General features: G+C 35.7%; 2 protein-coding genes across 7 annotated transcripts; one reads left to right on the top strand and one right to left on the bottom strand.

Annotated features, from left to right (window-relative positions):
* Window positions 1–237: 237 nt before the first annotated feature.
* Window positions 238–3,255, bottom strand: rhbdd2 (rhomboid domain containing 2). The gene is made up of 4 exons (XM_065260530.2): window positions 2,958–3,255; window positions 2,162–2,566; window positions 1,695–1,845; window positions 238–1,353 (listed from the first exon to the last, which is right to left on the bottom strand). The coding sequence occupies exons 1-4, from the start codon at window positions 3,136–3,138 to the stop codon at window positions 846–848; spliced, it is 1,245 nt and encodes a 414-aa protein (XP_065116602.1). The 5' UTR covers window positions 3,139–3,255; the 3' UTR covers window positions 238–845.
* A 1,107-nt stretch (window positions 3,256–4,362) lies between these two features.
* Window positions 4,363–20,990, top strand: LOC135742055 (uncharacterized). 6 transcript variants are annotated; one of them, XM_073816017.1, is made up of 33 exons: window positions 4,363–4,526; window positions 5,906–5,997; window positions 7,031–7,466; window positions 7,518–7,547; window positions 7,695–7,741; window positions 7,839–7,877; window positions 7,959–8,023; window positions 8,183–8,235; window positions 9,193–9,223; window positions 9,316–9,356; window positions 9,446–9,564; window positions 9,982–10,065; window positions 11,408–11,455; window positions 11,569–11,630; window positions 11,727–11,761; window positions 11,861–11,903; window positions 11,990–12,021; window positions 12,102–12,232; window positions 12,333–12,447; window positions 12,579–12,628; window positions 12,874–13,072; window positions 13,520–13,676; window positions 15,251–15,412; window positions 15,541–15,687; window positions 15,788–15,842; window positions 15,931–16,034; window positions 16,137–16,258; window positions 16,348–16,619; window positions 16,702–16,807; window positions 16,909–17,192; window positions 18,462–18,563; window positions 18,663–18,791; window positions 20,260–20,990. In XM_073816017.1, the coding sequence occupies exons 1-33, from the start codon at window positions 4,471–4,473 to the stop codon at window positions 20,361–20,363; spliced, it is 3,552 nt and encodes a 1,183-aa protein (XP_073672118.1). In that variant the 5' UTR covers window positions 4,363–4,470; the 3' UTR covers window positions 20,364–20,990. The 6 variants fall into 6 exon arrangements, with proteins under 6 accessions (XP_073672118.1, XP_073672115.1, XP_073672117.1 ...); XM_073816014.1 differs by having other exon boundaries at window positions 7,518–7,741; XM_073816016.1 differs by having other exon boundaries at window positions 7,031–7,547.
* The last annotated feature ends 3 nt before the right edge of the window (window positions 20,991–20,993 follow it).

Raw genomic sequence — 20,993 nt, 5'->3', positions numbered from 1 at the left:
GGGACTGGAAAATTAGTATTTTTTTTTAAAAAGTGGAGAGTCCCCTATAAGTCTTTTTTTGTCATGTGATGTAGTTATTTATTGTTTAATGCTCTGAACTTATCTCCAGCCATTATGCATTCATTTCTAAAAATACTATGGCAGGTGCATTTGAACAATTATGCAATTAATATGACTTCCATTACTACATAAAGTGTTACATAGTCTGCTACTTGAATGTTTAAAGCAAACTTCTCATGTCTTTATGGGTAGTTGATAAATGTATTGTTGATGTTATACATTTCTATAATGTTTTTAAAGGTGTAATTATAAAAGGTTTGCTATAATAATGAATATATAAAAAACATAATAATAAATATACAGCACCCCTGGTGAAATAATGGTGCAACTGCATAAAAAAGCTAGCATGTGGTATAAAGTTGTAATTTTTTAACATATGGACGATTGTGTAAATTTGTTATAGTGACACACATTGTGTGCAACCACATATTCTCAATAATGCTGAAAGATTAAATAATATGCAGTAACCTTTTCTGGATTTATAGGACATTTGTCTTATTAAATATTATTAATTGTTTAATATGTATTTTTTATTTAAATTAAATGTATTAAATTATTAAAAATATTACAAAAAGAAAAAGATGCGAATTTACACAATAATTATAATAGAAAAGATTTTTATTCAATTATATATATTAAGGAACAAAAAGATGCAACTAAAAAACAGTATATAAAATGAATAAAAATAACAAATACGCCCAAGTTATATACAAGCAAATATGCTCGTTGAACATCTTTGTGATCAAAACATGAGGTATCCAACGAATCCGAAAAATATTACATTTTCAGGTTGAGCGTCCCATAGAGGATCCAGGAGCAGGTGGAGGAACACCGGGCACGCTAGACTCTAAATGGGAGATCTGTTGCGTGAATGAAACTCCTGGCTGAGGTAGATCACTGAAAGGTTGCCCTGGCACTTTATATGGAGGACTGATTTGACTTTGAACATATGGAGACATCCATGGGTTGCCATAGTGATGGGCAGCATCAAACTGATGACTGTGACTATGACCATGTCCTTGACTATGATCGTGTTCATGACTATGATCGTGTCCATGACTATGATCGTGTCCGTGACTATGACCGTGTCCATGACTATGACCGTGTCCATGACTACAATCAGTGGCGGCTCCAGAGCTTCCAGTATAAGGTGATGGGAATGTGTAGTTTTGTCGGGGGTATGTTGACTGAGGCCAACCATCCAGTGTGTTCGGCTGGTTTCCCATAGCCTGACCAGTGGCAGGGTTTACTGGTGCGTAGGCCTGGACGGGATATGACCCAGGGGTAATGTTTCTGAAATTACAGTAAATAAAACTTTAAGCATTCAAATACTGTATATGAGGAAAATATTTTTTAAGGAAACATTACTGATTTCAAACTTTTGACTGGTACTGGACGTATACATACACATTTATATTATAATTTAATACAATTTATTTATAAATAAATAAATATACAAGTATTATGTATGAAAAATTAATGACACTATATTTGACGTCATGCAAAGATGTTCATATATATTTTTTACTAATACCTGGCAGTATATATTGTTTTTGTTTAAATAGTAAGACTGTAATAAATACAAACATATTTCATTTTAAATTGTACTACAGTTTAATTTATCATTCACTTACGAGAGGTCAAGAGGTTTGTTACGTTCTTCTGCTGATGCAGGGATGAACTGTACTCCAGGTATATACTTAAGCAACCGTAAGGGGAACTTTTTCTCCAGGATGGAAGCTCTGGACTCTGACATCTCAAACAGTGAAAACCATCCCATACCATCTGATGCAAAACATTAAAGTTAAGGAATTGGACTTCAATTAGTATGTGGGTTATAATTTTACATTGATATTAATGCATGTCACCTTGTCTGTGAGATTAGTGGCATCAAAGTAGTCATAGTCATGGCTTCCTAAACATTGATTTAGATCTTTGACATGACCGTACTCAGTTAATATTAAAGATTATTATTCACAAAATGTTCTACATTATGTAGGATGATTTTATGTAGAAAGCATTAAATGCCTTAAAAGCTAGTCTATATAAGTTTAGCTTATATATTCTAAAGCCCACGACTTAAATGATGATATAAGGATACATATTATTCCTGTGATGATGGCCAGAACATTACAAAGGAAGACTGTGTTTGGGAAGGCAACAGTTACAACTATTAAAAAAATCCAGGGCAGAGATGCAGTGGGCACATTAATGCCCATAAAATATGCCTTCCGCATAGCAGAATTGATCGTCACCATGCCCAAAACTGACAGGGCCAGTGGGATGAGTCCATTTACTGTGCTCCTATTGGACGAGGAGAACAGCAGCAACTCCAGCATAACGTGTAGCAGTCCACAGATGGATGGCAGCAGCAGTGACAGATAAAGGAATCTGATGGTTCCAGTTCCTTTTTCCAGGCCAATACAGGGATACACCATCACTATGGCATTTAAGAACAAATTGGTCATATTCTTGGGATACAGACAATAGGTGAAGAGTTTGTAGACTGTGGAGAGAGGGGATAAAATAAAGTCCAAGTTACACAACAATTATTAAAGTAAGACACATAATACACAACAAACAGAACAAAGCAAACAGGATGCGTGAAGGTGTTTAAAACGTCATCATTGAAGCCCCGCCCACATCGTTGAGCTACCTTTATTGTGCAATGACATAATTAATAATAGCTTTCCAAAACCTTCCTGGCGGGTTTTTTGTTAGACTTTAATATTTTTAAAAATGCATTCCTAAAAATTCATTTTTCATAAAAAAATATATTTATATAATATTTATGTCAAACAGCAAAATTTAATCTGAACCCTCATTAAACGACAAAGGAAGTTAAGGGACACACCACTGTGTTTGTTTGTGACCTACAATTTGTAAAAACCGCTTACCATGGCCCTTGAGGATAGCACTAGACTCCAAACTGAAAAAATGTTCCGAAATATCTAAAAAATTTGTTAGGACACTGAGGATGCATGACAACGCGATCACAACAACTATCCCACATGTTAACTCTACATCCGGTACGAAATCGGCAAACTTCTGTCTCCAGTTTTTAAAAGTAGTATGCATTTTCAGCTTTTATATTATGCATAACTTGTTAAATTTTGTTTTCTGGTTGTATATTTTAAGCTACGAAAATCGCTCTCAGCGCTCAGACCTGCAGCTTCCGCTTTAGAGAAAAGATGATTTAAGGAAGTGAAGAATGCGCCGTGTTTGCGCAGTCATGCGCAAAACTGGTGCACAATGACTGAAAGTTGTCCTCAGTGTTGAAACAGATAATAACTGGCAATAAAAGGTAACTTTATCTGTAAATTTTCACTTTCCACTAGCCAATAAATCAGGTTTTCTATACAATAGTTTTGTCATGCGTGGGTTACAATATACATAGCTGCTTTGCAAGCTTGTCTGACTATACAAACAGATTAATCACATTTCTTCTCCTATTTGTAGAGCAAACATCATATCCAGGAACACATGAGGAAACTGGTAAGGAATTGGTTCCAATGTTCTAATTTTTACACTTATTTTTTAGGATTGCAGTGCTAAGCAAGAAGGGAGTGTTCCCCTTCCAACAGATCAACTGAGGATTTGGAATTAGGAGCATGTAAATTACAATGAAGAATTAAAGAATAATGTATTGTTAAAATTGAAACAAAATGGGTTTAAAGCTTGTTCCCGTGGAGACAGAATGCCCAAACAGTATAACAAAGCACGAGAAAGCAAAGTTGATGCAAACCCCACCTGCCTAGTTCTTGAAAAAACAGGTGTACAAGTTCGCAATTATGATGCAGTATGGGTGGGACAACATAAGCTGACGTAAAAACGTCTGCATACATTCCAAAGAAATAAAAGCTCTGTGTGAAAAGCAGATTTACCTGTTTGTCAATGGAGCATATTTACAAAAGTTATGAAACCACAACAAGATGTTTCACAAAAAAAGATAGTTTATGTTGTAATAGAACCAATCATTACATGTCCCTTTCTCAACCTTTTCCATGGTCCTAAATTTAAACCACAATACCATTCTGTAAAGAATGAATGTATTGACAGCTTCAAAATATTGTGTCTATATCAACCTGAATTCCCCCTAGTTGGTTTACTAAAACTTTAGTAAGCAGTTGAAGTATGAAGGCTGCCTGTGTTTCTGAAGGTGTTGGGTGTGTTGGAGTTTTGGGATAAAGTGGGCGGCGCACATAACTCAATGATAGCGCCAATGCCGAATTCCAGTATTCAAGTGATTTGTTAAGACGTCAAAACAACATCGCTTTAGAAAAATACTAAGAAGCTTTTTCTATTTTATCGTTTTTATTTTTTAAAAAAAATTCTGTGGAAAAGCAGATTGAGTCACAGGTTGTCTTATAATAAGTGGAGATATTGTATACGTCGATTCGGCGCGTCTGTATGAGTGAAGATGTGAAACACAACCGTCTGTCTAGACAACTCTACTCGTCATCAAGGTATTTGAGTTTAAATGAACTACAACTAGTTTACTCTAAGTAAAATAGTAAAAATTAAGTCATTGTGTTCCTTTTTTTAATGTGAATTGTGTTTGTAAATGTTAGCTTCGCTGCTTGGAAATGAGAGTGTCTGACTGGATACGATGTAATACTGTATTACAGACTGTATGTTTTATGTATTCATGGTAAAATAGTAGTAAATTTTACAGTTATAAACTATATACAGTTTTATACAATTTATTGTGAACATTTTCTAGTAATATTAGTTGTATAGCACTGATATTTTAGTTGTATCATACCAAACTAGTTCACCAGATAATACAGCAGATACAATCTGAATATAGCAAATGCAAATTTAGAAAATACGTTAGATTTGACACACTTTGACAAAAATTTATACATAAAATTCAAACAATTGTGACCAGGATTGTGACTAAAAAAATTAAATAATGTGCTATGATGCCAAGAATTGCAATTCTGTGCCAAGAATTAGCAATATTGTATATCACACTTGCAATATTGTATATCACAAATTAGCAATATTGTATATCACACTCTTCATTATTTGGTCCATTATCAATTTTAAAAACTTTTTAAATTAAATTTTTGTTTTTTAATAAAAAAATTTAGTTGGCACAAATATATTTTTGTGAACAAAAGCTTTGTACATTTTTAAATAAAAAACAATAAGATCACAGGAAGCATTTTAGTCAAGTGTTTCAGAAAATTGGAATGGTAGTGTATTATTTTCATTAAAAACAGTAATGAGGAACACCGTAAAAGGGAAAAAATGTGCCACATATGGTTAGTAACTACTACAAGTTAGCAATTCCCCAGTATAATTTTTTCTACTGTCTAATAATAACTGATAACACTTACTTTTCTGTATTGTACATAAGTATAAAAGTGTACAATATCTTTGCTGCAAAAACCCATCTTAAACCAGCCTACCATGGTTTGCTGGTCTTACTGTAACTAGTCAGTTTTCTGGTTTGGCCAAGCTAGTGCTTAGCTGGTCTAGCTGGTTTTCCATCCTGGTTGGCTGATGTTCTTACACTAAACTAAAACCCAACTTAAATCAGACTAACAAACAAGCTGGTTTAAGATATTTTGTGATGGATTTTCAGCAAAAACTGTATAATGCTTTCAGTCATAGAGTATTAAGTAATATTTTGTGAACATCGCTGAACTGCTGCCTCTTTTAAAAAAAATATTAACCATCTAGCCACATTAAAATAGTAATAAAAATATAAAATAAATTGTGTTCCCACCTTTTATAGGAGAGTGACATCATGACTGTAGCTACATTTATGACACTTCTATATCCTCACTACTGTTTTCGTATTTTCAATAAGTTTTTTTTTCTTGATTTGTTTCAGAAGGATGGCAACCATGGGCAGACAGAACTTTGGACACTGGAGATCTCTGGATTATGTGTTTGTTCTGATCCTGTTCCTGCAGTGCTTTTCAGGTGAGGTCTGACACAGCTTTCACTGTATTTGACACACCTGTTAATGGTATATTGTGCAACTGTCTGTCATGTTTGCTCAACTATTGTTCTGAATGTGAGGTTAGATCGAACGAATGTAGATTATGAAGATCAAAGTTTATTTGCACATGTAGTAACATTAAACAATAGCTTCTGTAATCTTCCTAGTTCCTAATAACCTGTATACTGCAATACAGCGAGATTCAAAAGTCTGAAACTATAGTGAAAATGCTTTTATATAATACAAAATTAGAACACGTGCTAAATATCTTAGTATTTTTTGACCAGCACACATTATCATGGATTATCATGGCTTGCGCAAAATCTGATGCTCTATGTTTTCCTTAAACGATCTGAGATGATCATAAGTCCCATGGAGTAACTTATGTTAATAATGGGTCTAGTGACATAAAGGGGGTCAATGTAAAAATACCTTATATATTGTAGATCACTACAATATTTCTCTGTTTCAAATTCTTATAATTTTAAATTTTTCAGTTTATTTCCAGGTGTAAATTAGATTTTAACATAACTTTGGGATCCCACAGTGTATAAACATACTTCCCTACTCCATCTGTTTTGTTTTTCATGCATATTTGTGGGAATGAAGTGGATATCTGAAGTGATTTAGTATACAGTGTTCCTTTAGTAGGAGTGAATGTCCACAATTACCTTGAAACACAATAATCGTAACTAACCATACAAATATGCTTCAGACAACATGTTTTAGTCAGGCACAAAACAAAAAGCTATTTTTTAAGTTATTGATGAATCAGTAAACTCGCCAGACAGCGATAAAGAGACCAAGACAGACATGACGTATGAAAAAAGGTTGCATTGGGAATGACCAAGTTAAAACATTAAATGATAAAAGAAAGTCGTTTTTCTTCACGTTAAAAAAAGACAAACACGACACAATAAACATTTACATAATTATACAAGCATGGATCAGAATTATGTTGTACATTTTTCAACAATACATCATTTAACAATTTGTCAATGCCAACAACTGTAGCAGCAACAACAACTACAAGAGCACCAACAACTGTAGCAGCAACAACAACAATTGCAACAACTGCAGCAGCAGCAGCAACAACAACAACAACTGTAGCAACAACAGCAGCAGCAACAACAACAACAACAACTGTAGCAGCAACAACAACAATTGCAACAACTGCAGCAGCAGCAGCAACAACAACAACAACTGTAGCAACAACAGCAGCAGCAACAACAACAACAACAACAACAACAACTGTAGCAGCAACAACAACAACAATTGCAGCAACAACAATAACAAATGCAGCAACAACAACAACTGCAACAAATGCAACTACAACAAATGCAACTGCACATAATGCAACTGCACCAAATGCAACTGCACCAAATGCAACTGCCCCAAATGCAACTGCCCCAAATGCAACTGCCCCAAATGCAACAGCACCAAATGCAACTTCACCAAATGCAACTGCACCAAATACGACAACAACTGCACCAAATGCAACAGCACCAAATGCAACAGCACCAAATGCAACTTCACCAAATGCAACTGCACCAAATACGACAACAACTGCACCAAATGCAACAGCACCAAATGCAACAGCACCAAATGCAACTTCACCAAATGCAACTGCACCAAATACGACAACAACTGCACCAAATGCAACTGCACCAAATACAACAGCAACTGTTACGCCACCAACAAACACAACACCAGCATTAACAACCAGTAAGATATATAAAGACAGTTTTCTCCATTTCAGTGTGTACCAAAAATACCATAAAATGCTTTGCTATTTTATATAATTCATTTATTTTTATTTTAGCACCCGTACCCTGTAACTTTTCTGTAAGCTGTAATCAAAGTAAGTATTAAAAATTAAACGTGGCTTATTATCTGTAACATTCAAGTAATATAAAACTGACTTGTGGTTTTTGTACGATAGAGTTTTACTGGATGCTCATATACACGACAGATCGAACCCTAAATGTGGATAATGTCACAGAATGGGTAAGTTCAGGAATTATATTACGATTGTTTGGGTAAATTTATATTAAGAATTTTTTCCTATATTTTCTTTACAAATGTCTGTCTGTAATACTTCCTACTAATGCTACCAAGCGATATGTATGCATAGTATTGATCAATTATTTGCAATTTGACTTTCAGCTAAACAACCTAGACAAATGTGTCGAAAATGTTACTTTCTACAGCAACGCAAGGTATGACTGAGACTATTGTTTTTCACAAATGTACACAGACAGGCCTAAATATCCAAGACCATGTTGACTATGTGGGATTTTTCATCTATATCTGTAAATAACAACGAAATATCATTGCAATACGTATGTGTTTTACAAAGTGGCTAATTCGTATTCATTTATAAGACCACATTTATAAATTTTAGCATGATTTGCTTTTGCATCATGACGTTGGTGTTAGAGGTGGGGTTTCACTATTGTTTTTTTTTAAATATTAATCGTACATTTTTGTATGATTCGCTTCATACAAATTCATGCGAATTAGCCAACTCGTAAAATACATATGAATTCTTGTGAGATCAGGCTGGAAAAAACACAAAGTTTTCAGAAGATTTCTAGATTACTTTTAGAGTCTGTACTTAAAGTCCCTGTGAACCGGAAGTCGCAATCGACTTTACTTCCGTGTTGTGACGTATTTCAGAGTGATACAGAAAATCACGTTAGGAAAATAGTGGGTGTGGCTTGTGTTTTCCACTATGCCTTGATTGGATATAGAAAAATAGGAGTTTCATTCAGTAATGGAACTGGCATCAGACTGATAGTTGGAGGGGGTGGAGTTATCGAATGCTCCCATCCAAACAGTCTAGCTGACGTCATCAGAGAATTTTGATTGAAGTTTATGAGGGCACATAAATATTTATTTACAGGGATAAATTGCTTATAATAAACACTGCAGTATTACATTAAAAAAATAAGAATTGTGAGGTTTGATTTCTTTGGAACTTTAAAGGCATGCTGCTATTATAAAAATAGAATATAACAATACTCATTTAAATGAATTTAAATTGTAAATTTACCTTTTTACTCAAATTGTTAAACTGATAATGTAATTTGTAAAGACAGGACTGTTTTAACCATATTATACAAAACACAGAAAGGGTTGCTGTGCTTTAAAAACCTATTCTGTCTATTCTGCAGTACAACTGGAAACCAACTCAGTATGCTAAAAGTAAGTACAGTTGTCTTTAAAAGCAACACAAATTGATTTTATCACAGTTTTACTTAATAAATTAAACATTTGTTTGTATTTTATATTTTCAGAACACAGATGTCTCATGTGATGAGACAGTGTCAGTGTCAAAGTCAGTGTCAAATTTTCCTTACTTTTAAACCTGTTTGTTGAATAATATAACTGCCCACTTAACATTATCCTTGTGGTGTGTTCTCATAGGACATGTGAGGTTCTTCTAGAGCTGCGTGTACCTGCCAATGTATGCTGCATTAGACAAGTTGTTTTGGCGACCAGCAACTCATTTAATGTCAATGTTGTGGGAGATATAGAGGGGGTGGGTGAGTGGACATCTGTTATTTCTCCTCTTATTCTTTTCTTGAAATCTTTGTATAGATATTTCAGCCAATAAAACAACAAGCCCAACTTACGTTAAGCTTGCATGTATTTTCTATCTTGTGGGTTATGTTGTATTCATCAAATTGCAGTGGTAGACTGCCAGAATTTTTTTTATTTCTAGCTGTTATTTGCACTGTACATTTTCAAAAAGTACACGTTTGTATTTAAAAAGTGCATAATAGTACCTCAGAGATACATATTGCTATCAAAGAGCGCATATTAGTACCTCAAAGTTACATATTGGTACCAAATGTAAACATATATCTGTACCTTGTACCTTGTATATTATGACCTTTTTAAAAAGTCAACTTGTGATAAAGATGTCAGTGGGGTTTTATGTTTTATCCTTTTTTTGAAAGGTGTGTGTTTAAATCCAAACACTTCAAGTGTATATCAGATATGCAATCAGTCAGAAATTCAGAAGAACTGTACTTTAAGTCCACGTAAGTTTTTACTCATCCTTTATTTAGAAAAATGTAATGCACATTATATATACATTAGACCTCTCAGATTTAAAGGGACACTTAAAATATGCTGATTTTCCAGCTCCCCGTAGAGTTAAACATTTGATTTTTAGCTGATCTCCGGGTCTAGCGGTACCACTTTTAGCATAGCTTACAATCCATCTGATTAGACCATTAGCATCGCGTTTAAAAAATGACCAATGATATTACGCAGCACCTAAAAATAGTCCCCTGCTATTGAAAGTAACCAAGGGGACTATTTTCAGGCAGCGCGTAATATCAGTACGCCTGCTGCAACCATGTCCAGGAAAGTCCTTGATTATAACGCCAGAATTAAGGCAGCTCAGCGTCGCGTCGAGTCACATCTAGGACAACTCGGAGATATCGTAAACCGGAAGTGCATATTAAATAGCGCAAGCTTCTTCAGATAGCTTCTACTTCAAAATGCAAAATATACATTTGCAGCCAATGTTAATTGTTAAAGCAACACTAAAGACTTATTGCTCTTTGCTCCCCCTACAGGTTAGAAGCGTAATTGTTCATTACCACTGTTGTAAATACTGCAGCATAGCTGGCTCTGATTGGACTGTAGGTCTGCCGTAAAGCAAGTTTTTGTAGTTTTCACTCGAACTACAGGACCACTACCCGACGGTTGGAAACTTCTTTAGTGCGGTTTTGGCCGATAGAGGGCTGCAAAGCGAATGTGAAAGTGCCATTCACCCTGTTTTGAGTGGATGAACCACTGAAACTTTTTTGGAAACGTTATTTTAAGGTAAAAAAACTCTTTGGTGTTGCTTTAATATGATTAACAATTAATATGATGGTGTGCGTATACTCATAGAAAGCAATGTGTTCAAGTTTTTTAGAATGGCGCGGCCCTGCGCAGCGCTGAGCTGTGCTGAGCTGCGCTGCCGGTGTGCGACCCCCTTTAGAGTATAGTTCCTAGCTATATCTGCCTAAAAAAATTCTCTTTTTTTTCTGTCTTATTACACGGTGTAACTACAGAAGAGTCAAGTTTTAAATAGGAAAAATATCAAAACTTTTTGTTTATTTTTTAGCGTGATATTAATGGTCTAATCAGATTCAATGGATTATGCTAAGCTATGCTAAAAGTGGTACTGCCAGACCCGGAGATCAGCTGAATGGATTCCAAAACTGTAAAAATCAAATGTTTAACTCTAGGGGAGCTGAAAAATTTGCATATTTTCAAAAAAAGTGGAGTGTCCCAGATGCTCAGTCATAAAGTGAAGTGTGCAATATCATTATAGTGTTAATAACTCATATGGTCAATGAAATTTATTTTATTTTGTTTCTCCTAAAGCAACAACCGAACCACCTTGTAGTTGTACATCAAACTGCAATAGTTCAGGTAAGACAAACCTACAATGTAAAGAGCAGCAGAAGTACAATATAAATGGTTTGACTATAAGGCACTTAAAGGATAAATTATGAGGTCAGTTTTTCTTACTTTCTCTTCTTTAGAGGCCTATTACAGTGTAACTCTGGAAAACGTGAGCATGAACGCATTGGAATTGACGTCCTATGTAAGTAACATATCTAGAAGTACAGTGTGATCATAATCTGAATTACATGTAAGTTGTAGTACTGGTAAACCTTTTATTGCATTTGTTTTTTTGCAGCTTCATAAATTGTTTGACGCATCATGCAACAAAAAGTACGTTTTTCATCATTATATTCAAATCATTATAATACATCATTACATAACTGTGTTTCTGCAAATGTTGACGCTTTCCTTTTCTCTTCTGCATTTTAGATCTGAGTGTAAAGTTTTACTAAATTTTGTAAATATATATTCGGTAAGACACCTTAATTATATTTAGATATTTTTCGAGTGATTGTGTTGGTCCAATCTCCTTACTTTTTGTTATTTTGATGCCTGCAGGATTTCAGAGTGGCTGGGTGTTCAGGTGAAACGTAAGTTAGTCTCATGCAGCATCACTGGTTAACCGTGTAAAAGTAGCTGGTTATTTCATGACCTTCCCTTTTCTCTCCAGGTTACAGAGTTGTACTGTTATAGTGAAACTACAAACAAACTTGACTGATGCGTGTAGTTTTAAGATCAGTATAGAAGCCCTCATTAAACAGCAGAATGCCTACATAAACATCACTGATGTGACCAGAGTAGGTAGGTGTCATAAAATCTTATACATATGTAATGTTACGTTATGTTTATGCTTATGTATATGTTGTTCTTTATCTAATGGCATGGTTATATTGATGTTCAGCTATGTGCTCTTGGAGCGGTAATGATCCTATGGGACAAAATATTACTTTGATGAAAAGTTCAACCAGCTTTAATGAGTTCTGCAGCAGCAACAATTCAAAGTCTCTTGTTAACTGGTTAGTAGATCTGCCCTTGTATCTCAATGGATTTGCACACATAATGTACCATACGTGATGTAAAATAGCAAAGCCATAAAGTATGCACATTTTTTATTTCTCCTAATACTTTATATTTATTGTTTTCGCAGCTCAAGTGGAGCTTTACTTCTGAAGGACAGCTGTACCTTCCAAACCACAGGTATGTTGCACTCGAGATACAATAATCCTAAAATCAACTGTTTTTTCTATATGCCTTTTTATTTTGTGGCGAAAGGCATGTTTGTGAGAGGTTTAATGAGATCTTCTTACATTTATAACACTTTATTATTATTGCAGCTAACAAAAAACACAAAAGCATTTATTTTAAAATCATTTTAGCAATGGCCCCACATATAATGTTTCTCTTCCCGTCTTCTCTTGATTTCGTTTCTACAAACACATCAGAAATAGATGTGGATGGACTGTTGAAGATGACTGCAAATGCTTCATCTTTAAACTCCAACCAAGTGGACTTGATCATATCTCAGCTGGAGTTGCTCCTCTCTGGACCCAATGTCAGTATTGATCTGGGAAACAAGTCAGTCGGTGTTGTGAACAACCTGCTCGATGTTCCTGCAGATGTAATGTTTAACTTCTCCAAGAGGTGAGCAGAAAAGATCCCTTCGGAAAGGCAGATCCGTGACCAGTTTTGTAGTTATTTTGTGATCTTGTTCCTGCATATTAGATTGTAAGGCTAAGAAATCACATGCAAAAATATTTTTTTTCATATTAGATTTAGAATTTGAGGTGAATTTGAGTAAGGTTTCGATCAGAAGCTTTATTTACCTCCATAGTATTGTTTTTTTCCTACTATGGAAGTCAATGGGGCTTTTGATCAGTTTGGTTACAAACATTCCTCAAAATATTTTTCGTTGTGTTCATTAGAGAAATGTATACAGGTTTGTAACAACATTAGAGTGAGTAAATATGACAGAATTTTCATTTTTGGGTGAACTATCCCTTTTAGCATTGTTAAATCCTTTACTGACTAAGTTTAACCTAACTATTAGCATACAGTAATACATATTAAGTGTATACATCTGATTACAAGGGCCAATGGGCTTGTGGACACAGTGGGTCTTAAACTGGTTCTATCAGGAGAGAGTGAGAAATTAATTACATCATCGCTGGCTCTGGCTGTGAAAAAAGTCAATGGGACCAATTTTGAGATGACGTCCTTCTCCATAAGTGACTCCTCCAACCTGCAGGTAACATCTCATTCATCGTACAGACTATAATGAAGTGGCGGCTCGAGACTGCTCATCCGAGGGGCGCAAATTCAAAATAAGTGTTCGGAGTGCAATGTGTTTTGCTTGCGTTTTCAAAATATGTGTTTGTTGCATCATGTGAACCATGTGCATCACGTGTTTTGTCAAAATAAGTTCCTGCTGCACACGCGTCAAAACCGTTTACGATAAAAACGCGTTCACAAAATACACGCAAGACACTCCCTTCACAGTCAATTTTGATTACGCATGAGATTATGCGAGCATCTGGCAAACGCGAGCGTCTCTTTTATCATAAACTCTTGATACGCGTCTGCAGCAGGCACTTATTTTGACAAGACACGTGATGCACATAGGATCTCTCGATGCGCAGAACACATATTTTGAAAAAAAGAACCACACACATGAAGGGCTACATACATGTTGTGAGGAACTTTGCATGTAGCGTCCTCGAAAAAAGAAGTCAACGGCCACCACTGCTATAATGGAACATATATTTCTCATGTTCATTGCTTCATATCTGTGTTGCTCATTGCTCATTTTGCTCATCATATGCTCATTTTCCAGCTCCCCTAGAGTTAAACATTTGATTTTTACTGTTTTGGAATCCATTCAGCTGATCTCCGGGTCTGGCGGAAACACTTTTAGCATAGCTTAGCACAATCTATTGAATCTGATTAGACAGTTAGCATCACGCTAAATGCAGGGAGGCACAATTATATTTACGCAGCGCCTGAATATAGTCCCCTTGGTAACTTTTAATAGCAGGGTACTATTTATGGGCACTGCGTAATATAATAGCACCTCCTGCAGCCATGTTACGGCAGCAAAGTCCTTGAATATTATGCCAGAATGAGAGTATAGTTCCTAGACATATCGGCCTTGAAAATTGCAACTTGAATTTTCCGTCTGTCTTAGTACATAATGTAACTACAGAAGAGTCAAGTTTTAAATAGGAAAAATATCAAAACTCTTTGGTTATTTTTTTTTGCACGATGCTAATGGTCTATAATTCAATGGATTGTGCTAAGCTATGCTAAAAGTGGTAGCGACAGACCCGAAGATCAGCTTGGATTCTCAAATGGTAAAATTTCTTTTTTCTGGTGAACACAAAAAATATATTTTAAATTAATGATGGTGAGCACACAGCTGATTGTTACCCTTGACTTCCATAGTAGGAAAAACAAATACGGTAGAATTCAATGGGTACCGTCAACTGTGTGCTTACCATCATTTACCATAATATTTGTTTTCCTACTATGGGGTTCAATGGTTACAATCAGGTAACCATCATTTTTTTTTTTATATCTTCTTTTGTGTTCATCCGAAAAAAGAAATTCATACAGGTTTAGAACAACATGAGGTTGAGAAAAAGATTTTTTATTTTTGGGTGAACTATCTCTTTAAATTACTGCAATATTAGTACTATAGTTCAAGCTTTATTAATGATTTCACTACACCAGGTTTTGTTGGGCCACTACTGTACATACTGTACACGGTTTGTGGTTCATTACAGCACTGTACCAGAATTAGTGATGTCATGTTTGAAACTTTAGATCCGTAGTAACTCCAATAAAGATGTTGTGGATCAGAATCAGTCCCCCTCTCTGGGTTCAATCACTCTCCCAGCATCCCTGACACAGAACCTCAGCCCACAGGACCAGCAGCTCGCATCCAGAGTGCAGTTTAACTTCTACCAAAAGGACACCTTCTTCCAGGTCTGAACCTTGATAGATCAATTATTATTTAGCTTATCATTTTTGTTTGATTTCTGTTGAGAAGCTGTATTTTGAATACTTCATGTAATGTTAATAATATTAATAGCTGTTTTTTACTTTTTTTGTAGGATAAGGGACTTGATGTACTTAACCAAAAACTGATCAGTGGGATTCTCAGTACCAGCGTTAGTAATCTGAGCATCTACAATTTACCGAAGAATGTGACGATAACATTTAAAAATACACAGAACCCGAGCATACTACCTAAAACAAAAGTAATTCACTACTTTATCACTAAGAACGAATGAAACACAGTATGCAATATTGTGCATCTACATAATTTCAATTTTGTTATTTCGTCTAATTTTTTTACAGAAACAAAATGTCACAATATCTGTGAAATGTGTATTCTGGGACTTGGGCTTAAATGGTAAATTGTATTGTAAAGTTCTTTATACCAACATACTTTAAGTTTGGTTTACTGGTTTATATTTAAAACCTAGTCGTTCTGATCGCAGGTGGTGCGGGCGGCTGGAAGTCTGATGGGTGCCATACGGTTAACTCATCTGCTCTTGAAACACAGTGCAGCTGTAACCATCTCACCAGCTTTGGTATTCTGCTTGTGAGTTGCTGAGCTTTTACCACACCTGACGTTTTCATGTTTATCTGACAATATTCTTTGGGATGTTATAATTGAAATGTCTGTTTTAATCTTGCACAACAGGACATTTCCAACACTACTTTAAGTCCGGAACAAAACACAATCCTGACATACATAACCTATATCGGCTGTGGCATTTCGTCTATTTTCCTGTCAATCACCCTGCTCACATATCTGGCGTTCGAGTATGGATCCTTCTAACCAATTATTTGTACTTTACTGGCTACATTTTTTCACAATCACAATATTTCTTTCTTGTTTTATCTCTGTACAGAAAGCTCCGCAAAGATATCCCATCTAAAATCCTTATTCACCTGTGTTTGGCCCTGCTGCTGCTGAACCTGGTGTTCCTAATAGACCCGTGGCTGGCTCAGTACCAGGATGTTAATGGCCTTTGCATCTCCACCGCTTTCTTTCTGCACTACTTCCTTCTAGCATCCTTCACCTGGATGGCCATGGAGGCGGTACACATGTATCTGGCCATTGTTAAAGTGTTCAACACCTATGTCTCTCGCTTTATGCTCAAGATAGGATTTGTTGGATGGGGTAAGTAAATGAATTGCTGTATATTTTGAGTTTCGATTCGAGTTTGGGAAATTTATATGGTTTTATATGATTTCTTTTAAAGGCATTCCGCTTATTGTAGTCATAATCGTCATTGCTACTAACCACATCGGCAATAACTATGGCTTGGTGTCATATGCAAAATTTTTAGATGGCACCACAGATTATTTGTAAGTAATAATTTATATTTATAAAAAAGTTACATCATTGTATCATTATTAAACAGATTTTTGATTGCTGTATTTCATTCAATGTTTTTTCACCCCTACAGTTGCTGGATCACCAACGACATTGTTTTCTATGTTGCTGTGGTCGTATACTTCTGCATTGTCTTCCTGCTAAACTTCACCATGTTTATTGTGGTGTTGGTCCAGTTGTGTCGCATAAAGAGACAGAATCCTCAAAACGTGCAGAACCGCAGTTCCTGGCAGGAATTGCGCAGTGTAGCCGGACTCACTGTGCTTCTGGGCATCGCCTGGGGCTTTGCTTTCTTCGCTTGGGGCCCAGTTAACCTTGCCTTTATGTATCTGTTTGCCATTTTCAACACATTTCAAGGTAGGTTCCAAAGATCTCATAATTTAATTGCATTATGTTTTATTTTAAAGGAAAACACCACCGTTTTTCAATATTTTACTATGTTCTTACCTCAACTTAAAAAAATTAATACATACCTATTTTTTTTGAATGTGTGCACTTCATCTTTGCACAGCGCGTCGTGAATGTGTTAGCATTTAGCCTAGCCCCATTCATTCCTTAGGATCCAAACAGGGATGAATATAGAAGCCACCAAACACTTCCATGTTTTCCCTATTTAAAGACTGTTACATGAGTAGTTACACGAGTAAGTATGGTGGCACAAAATAAAACACGGCGAAGTGGATAAAAATGAGAACTATATTATATTGCGAAAGAGCATTTAGCTAGCAGCACTTCGACCTCTGGTGCAGTTTGGTGGCTTCTAAATTCATCCTTGTTTGGATCCTAAGGAATTAATGCGGCTAGGCTAAATGCTAACACATTCACAACGCGCAGTGCAAAGATGAAGTGCACGCATTGAAAAAAAATAGGTATGTATTAATTTGTTAAGTTGAGGTAAGAACAAAGTAAAATATTGATTAACAGTGGTGTTTTCCTTAAACTTATTCAGTCAGTATTAAAGATATCAAGGTTGTATTTTTACAGATTTTTTTCTGACATTATGCAGATAATTGTAAATCACAACAATTAGTTAAGATGGGTTTTCACAGAAAGGGGGTCACACAGGCGTCACTAAGGGGGGCTGGGGTAGGGCAATTCTAAGGGCCCGTGCACTATTGAGGCCCCCAAAGATCATTTTCATTATTAGTAACATGGGTGTGGTGGAGAGCCCAATATCATATTCTTTCTTAGGCCCCAAAATTGTCAGTGGCTCCCCTGGGGTCACATATGCCCTGTACAATTCTTAAATGGATTATTCATCCTAAAATTAAAACATCATCATTATTCATGTTTTTTACAAATGAGTATTCTTTACTAAACAGTGTTTTATTCTTTTCAAAATAGGCAAACGATAAAGAACCACAATTCATGTACCGTATTATGTTTTTAATTTGCTGTGCCTTATGCTGCAAGCATTTCTGATATGTTTACAATTTTCGATTATTCTGTCGCATTTGCGAAGCTACAGTATCTGTATTGTTGCTTTCTCACTAGTGACTTCACATTACGCACTTCACAGCGTCAGAGCTCCTTTGTCGAATCGGTGATATCATCGCTTGTCCAGGTTTATTTTTAGCAACCTGTGCTGATGGAATGTTGACACTACAATGTATTTGTCCCATGCAGGACTTTTCATCTTTATCTTTCACTGTGCAATGAAAGAAAATGTTAGACGACAATGGAGAACATACCTGTGTTGCGGAAAACTAAGGCTACCGGAACATTCAGGTACGATGCCTTCGTATGTTCGTGCGGATGTGTGTCTGACTTGGCTTTTGTGATATGTTAACCAAACTTACCGCCACACTGCTTTATTGTGCTCGGCAGATTGGAGTCACACACAAACTCAGAAGATTAAAAAAACTACCAAGAAAAGACCTTCCTCAGCCCAGTCCAACAACTCCAGCTCGTCTTTCCTAAACAATGACAGCGTTGCTGATGCGCATATGGGTATTGGTGAGTAATAGTCTTACCTGCTAAACTGGCTTTGCTTCATAGCACTGTGTTTTGACTGCATACTATATGTTTATAAACTGAATTTCCCATAAGGCAGGTGATGCCAAATACTCGTAGCCTGTATTCCAATTCGCCTATGCCCTAAAAGTACTGATTTGGTTATGGGAAAGTATGGACATTTGATTACTTTAACAGAGATGGGACATACTTAATCTAATTTTGACTTCTGTTTAGTACTGATAGTATTCGAAATGGGACACAGGGCTAGACTGTAAAAAAGATGGACGACGTGTCTCCATAGAATTCCATTGTAAAAAAAAAAACAAAGCCAAAGGCTGTTTCTTAATTGGGAGGCTGCGGCTTTCAGAGGTCGCATATGCAGGCTGCATACGTCATCAAACCTGGCTTATTTGAGTTAACTGAGCATTACATTCATAAGTCATGAGCATATTACAACAATTTTCGATTAACTAAGATTAATAGTCAACTTTATGATTGTTAATATTGTGAAATATGACTGTCATTATGAGATATGCAGCCTACAAATGCGACCTCCAGAGGCTACAGCCTTCCGATTGAGAAAGGCCCCACCCATTTAACTCAATCATTGACACACAAATCAAGGTGGGACTCCCCCTTTTAAAAGCATCGAAAAACTAAACTTGTTCAAATTGATTTGTATTTTGATTATTAAGTTTTGATTCACATTTTATTTGTCTATTCTACATGGAGAGCGCATGAATTATGACAAATACTGCAGCCAGTCACAAGGGGGCGATCAAAATGTTTTGGCTTCACTTGTCAGGACATTGTGCGGCATGCCTGGTACAACCCATTCTCGCTTCCTGATTCATTGCTTTGGTATTAGTCAGACACTTAAAAAGGACATAATATTATGAAAATCTGATTTTTCCATGTTTAAGTGCTATAATTGGATCCACAGTGCTTCTATCAACCAAGAAAATGTGTAAAAGAACGACCAAGTAACTTAGTTTTAGTAAACCATTCTCTGCAAGCATGTGGAAAAATAGGTCATTGAAATCTGGCTACCCTTGTGATGTCAGAATGGGATAATACCGCCCCTTAATCTGCACTGCCATTTAGTGCAGAGGTCAGCTCATTTGCATTTAAAAGAACTCATAAACGGCACATTTTTGCTCAAACTTATAAAGTGGCAATTTTAATTTGCTATAATAAATTATCTATATGGTATTTTGAGCTAACACATCACATACGTACTCTGGGGATCTTTAAAAAGTCTTCTAAAGTGTCCCACAAATCGGTTCAGATAGCATGATCCACCCAAAAAAATAAAATGATCAAAACACCATGATATTCATTCAGAAAGTAGGTTTAAGGTGTAAAAACAATGAGTGTTTCTTATTTCAAACAAGAAGTTAATAAATAAGTAAAAAAAATGTATTTCTCTTAAATTTGCATTAACCTGTTTGTGTATCTACAACTCTAGGTAACCCATATGATGATACGATAATAACAGCGTCTGAAGAGCACCGCTCAGATGTGGTATTGAACGAGATCAGTAACCAGCACCTCAGGAAAAGATCATATTGAATATACTGATAGTAGCCACAATCACTCTTACCTGCACAGGTGTATCTGCATGTGTGTAAAGTGTGAATGAAGTATGGTCTGACATTAAGACACTGTTGCATATTGCATTTTACCTCTACATAAAGTATTGTGTGTTGTACTATATTCAACAAAAAGCATTTATATGATTACTTCGAGGGGCGGTTTCCCGGACAGGGATTAGACGTAAGAGCTGTCCAAACTGAAAACTGTTATATCTTAAAATACATCACTGCCCGTTATTTTGCCTCAAAATGCACACAAGTAATGTTTTTATTAAGGCATGTTTGTTAAAACTAGTTATATTTCCTAATTAAACTAAGGTCTAGTCCTGGCTATCCAGGAAACCACCGCCGAATGAAGCACTTTAATCTGCGGATTTAAATATGGCACTTATCACTGCAACAAAAAACTTTGACAGACATATTATTAATATAGGAAACTACAAGACACCAAAACACATGGTTTAGGGCGGTAACCATACCTTACTGTGTATAAAATGAAATGATTGAGTCTGGAATACTCAAATTAAACATGTTGTCTTATTTTATTTTTGTATATTTTAAAAGTTTTTATCATGAGTGTAACAAATAAAAAAAGAAAAAGTTGTGG

The sequence above is a fragment of the Paramisgurnus dabryanus genome, chromosome 10 (genome assembly GCF_030506205.2).
Source record: "Paramisgurnus dabryanus chromosome 10, PD_genome_1.1, whole genome shotgun sequence".
In the NCBI taxonomy this organism is placed as follows: Eukaryota; Metazoa; Chordata; class Actinopteri; order Cypriniformes; family Cobitidae; genus Paramisgurnus; species Paramisgurnus dabryanus.
The sequence above is the reverse complement of the archived record's forward strand: the minus strand, read 5'-3'. Positions and strand labels throughout refer to the sequence as shown.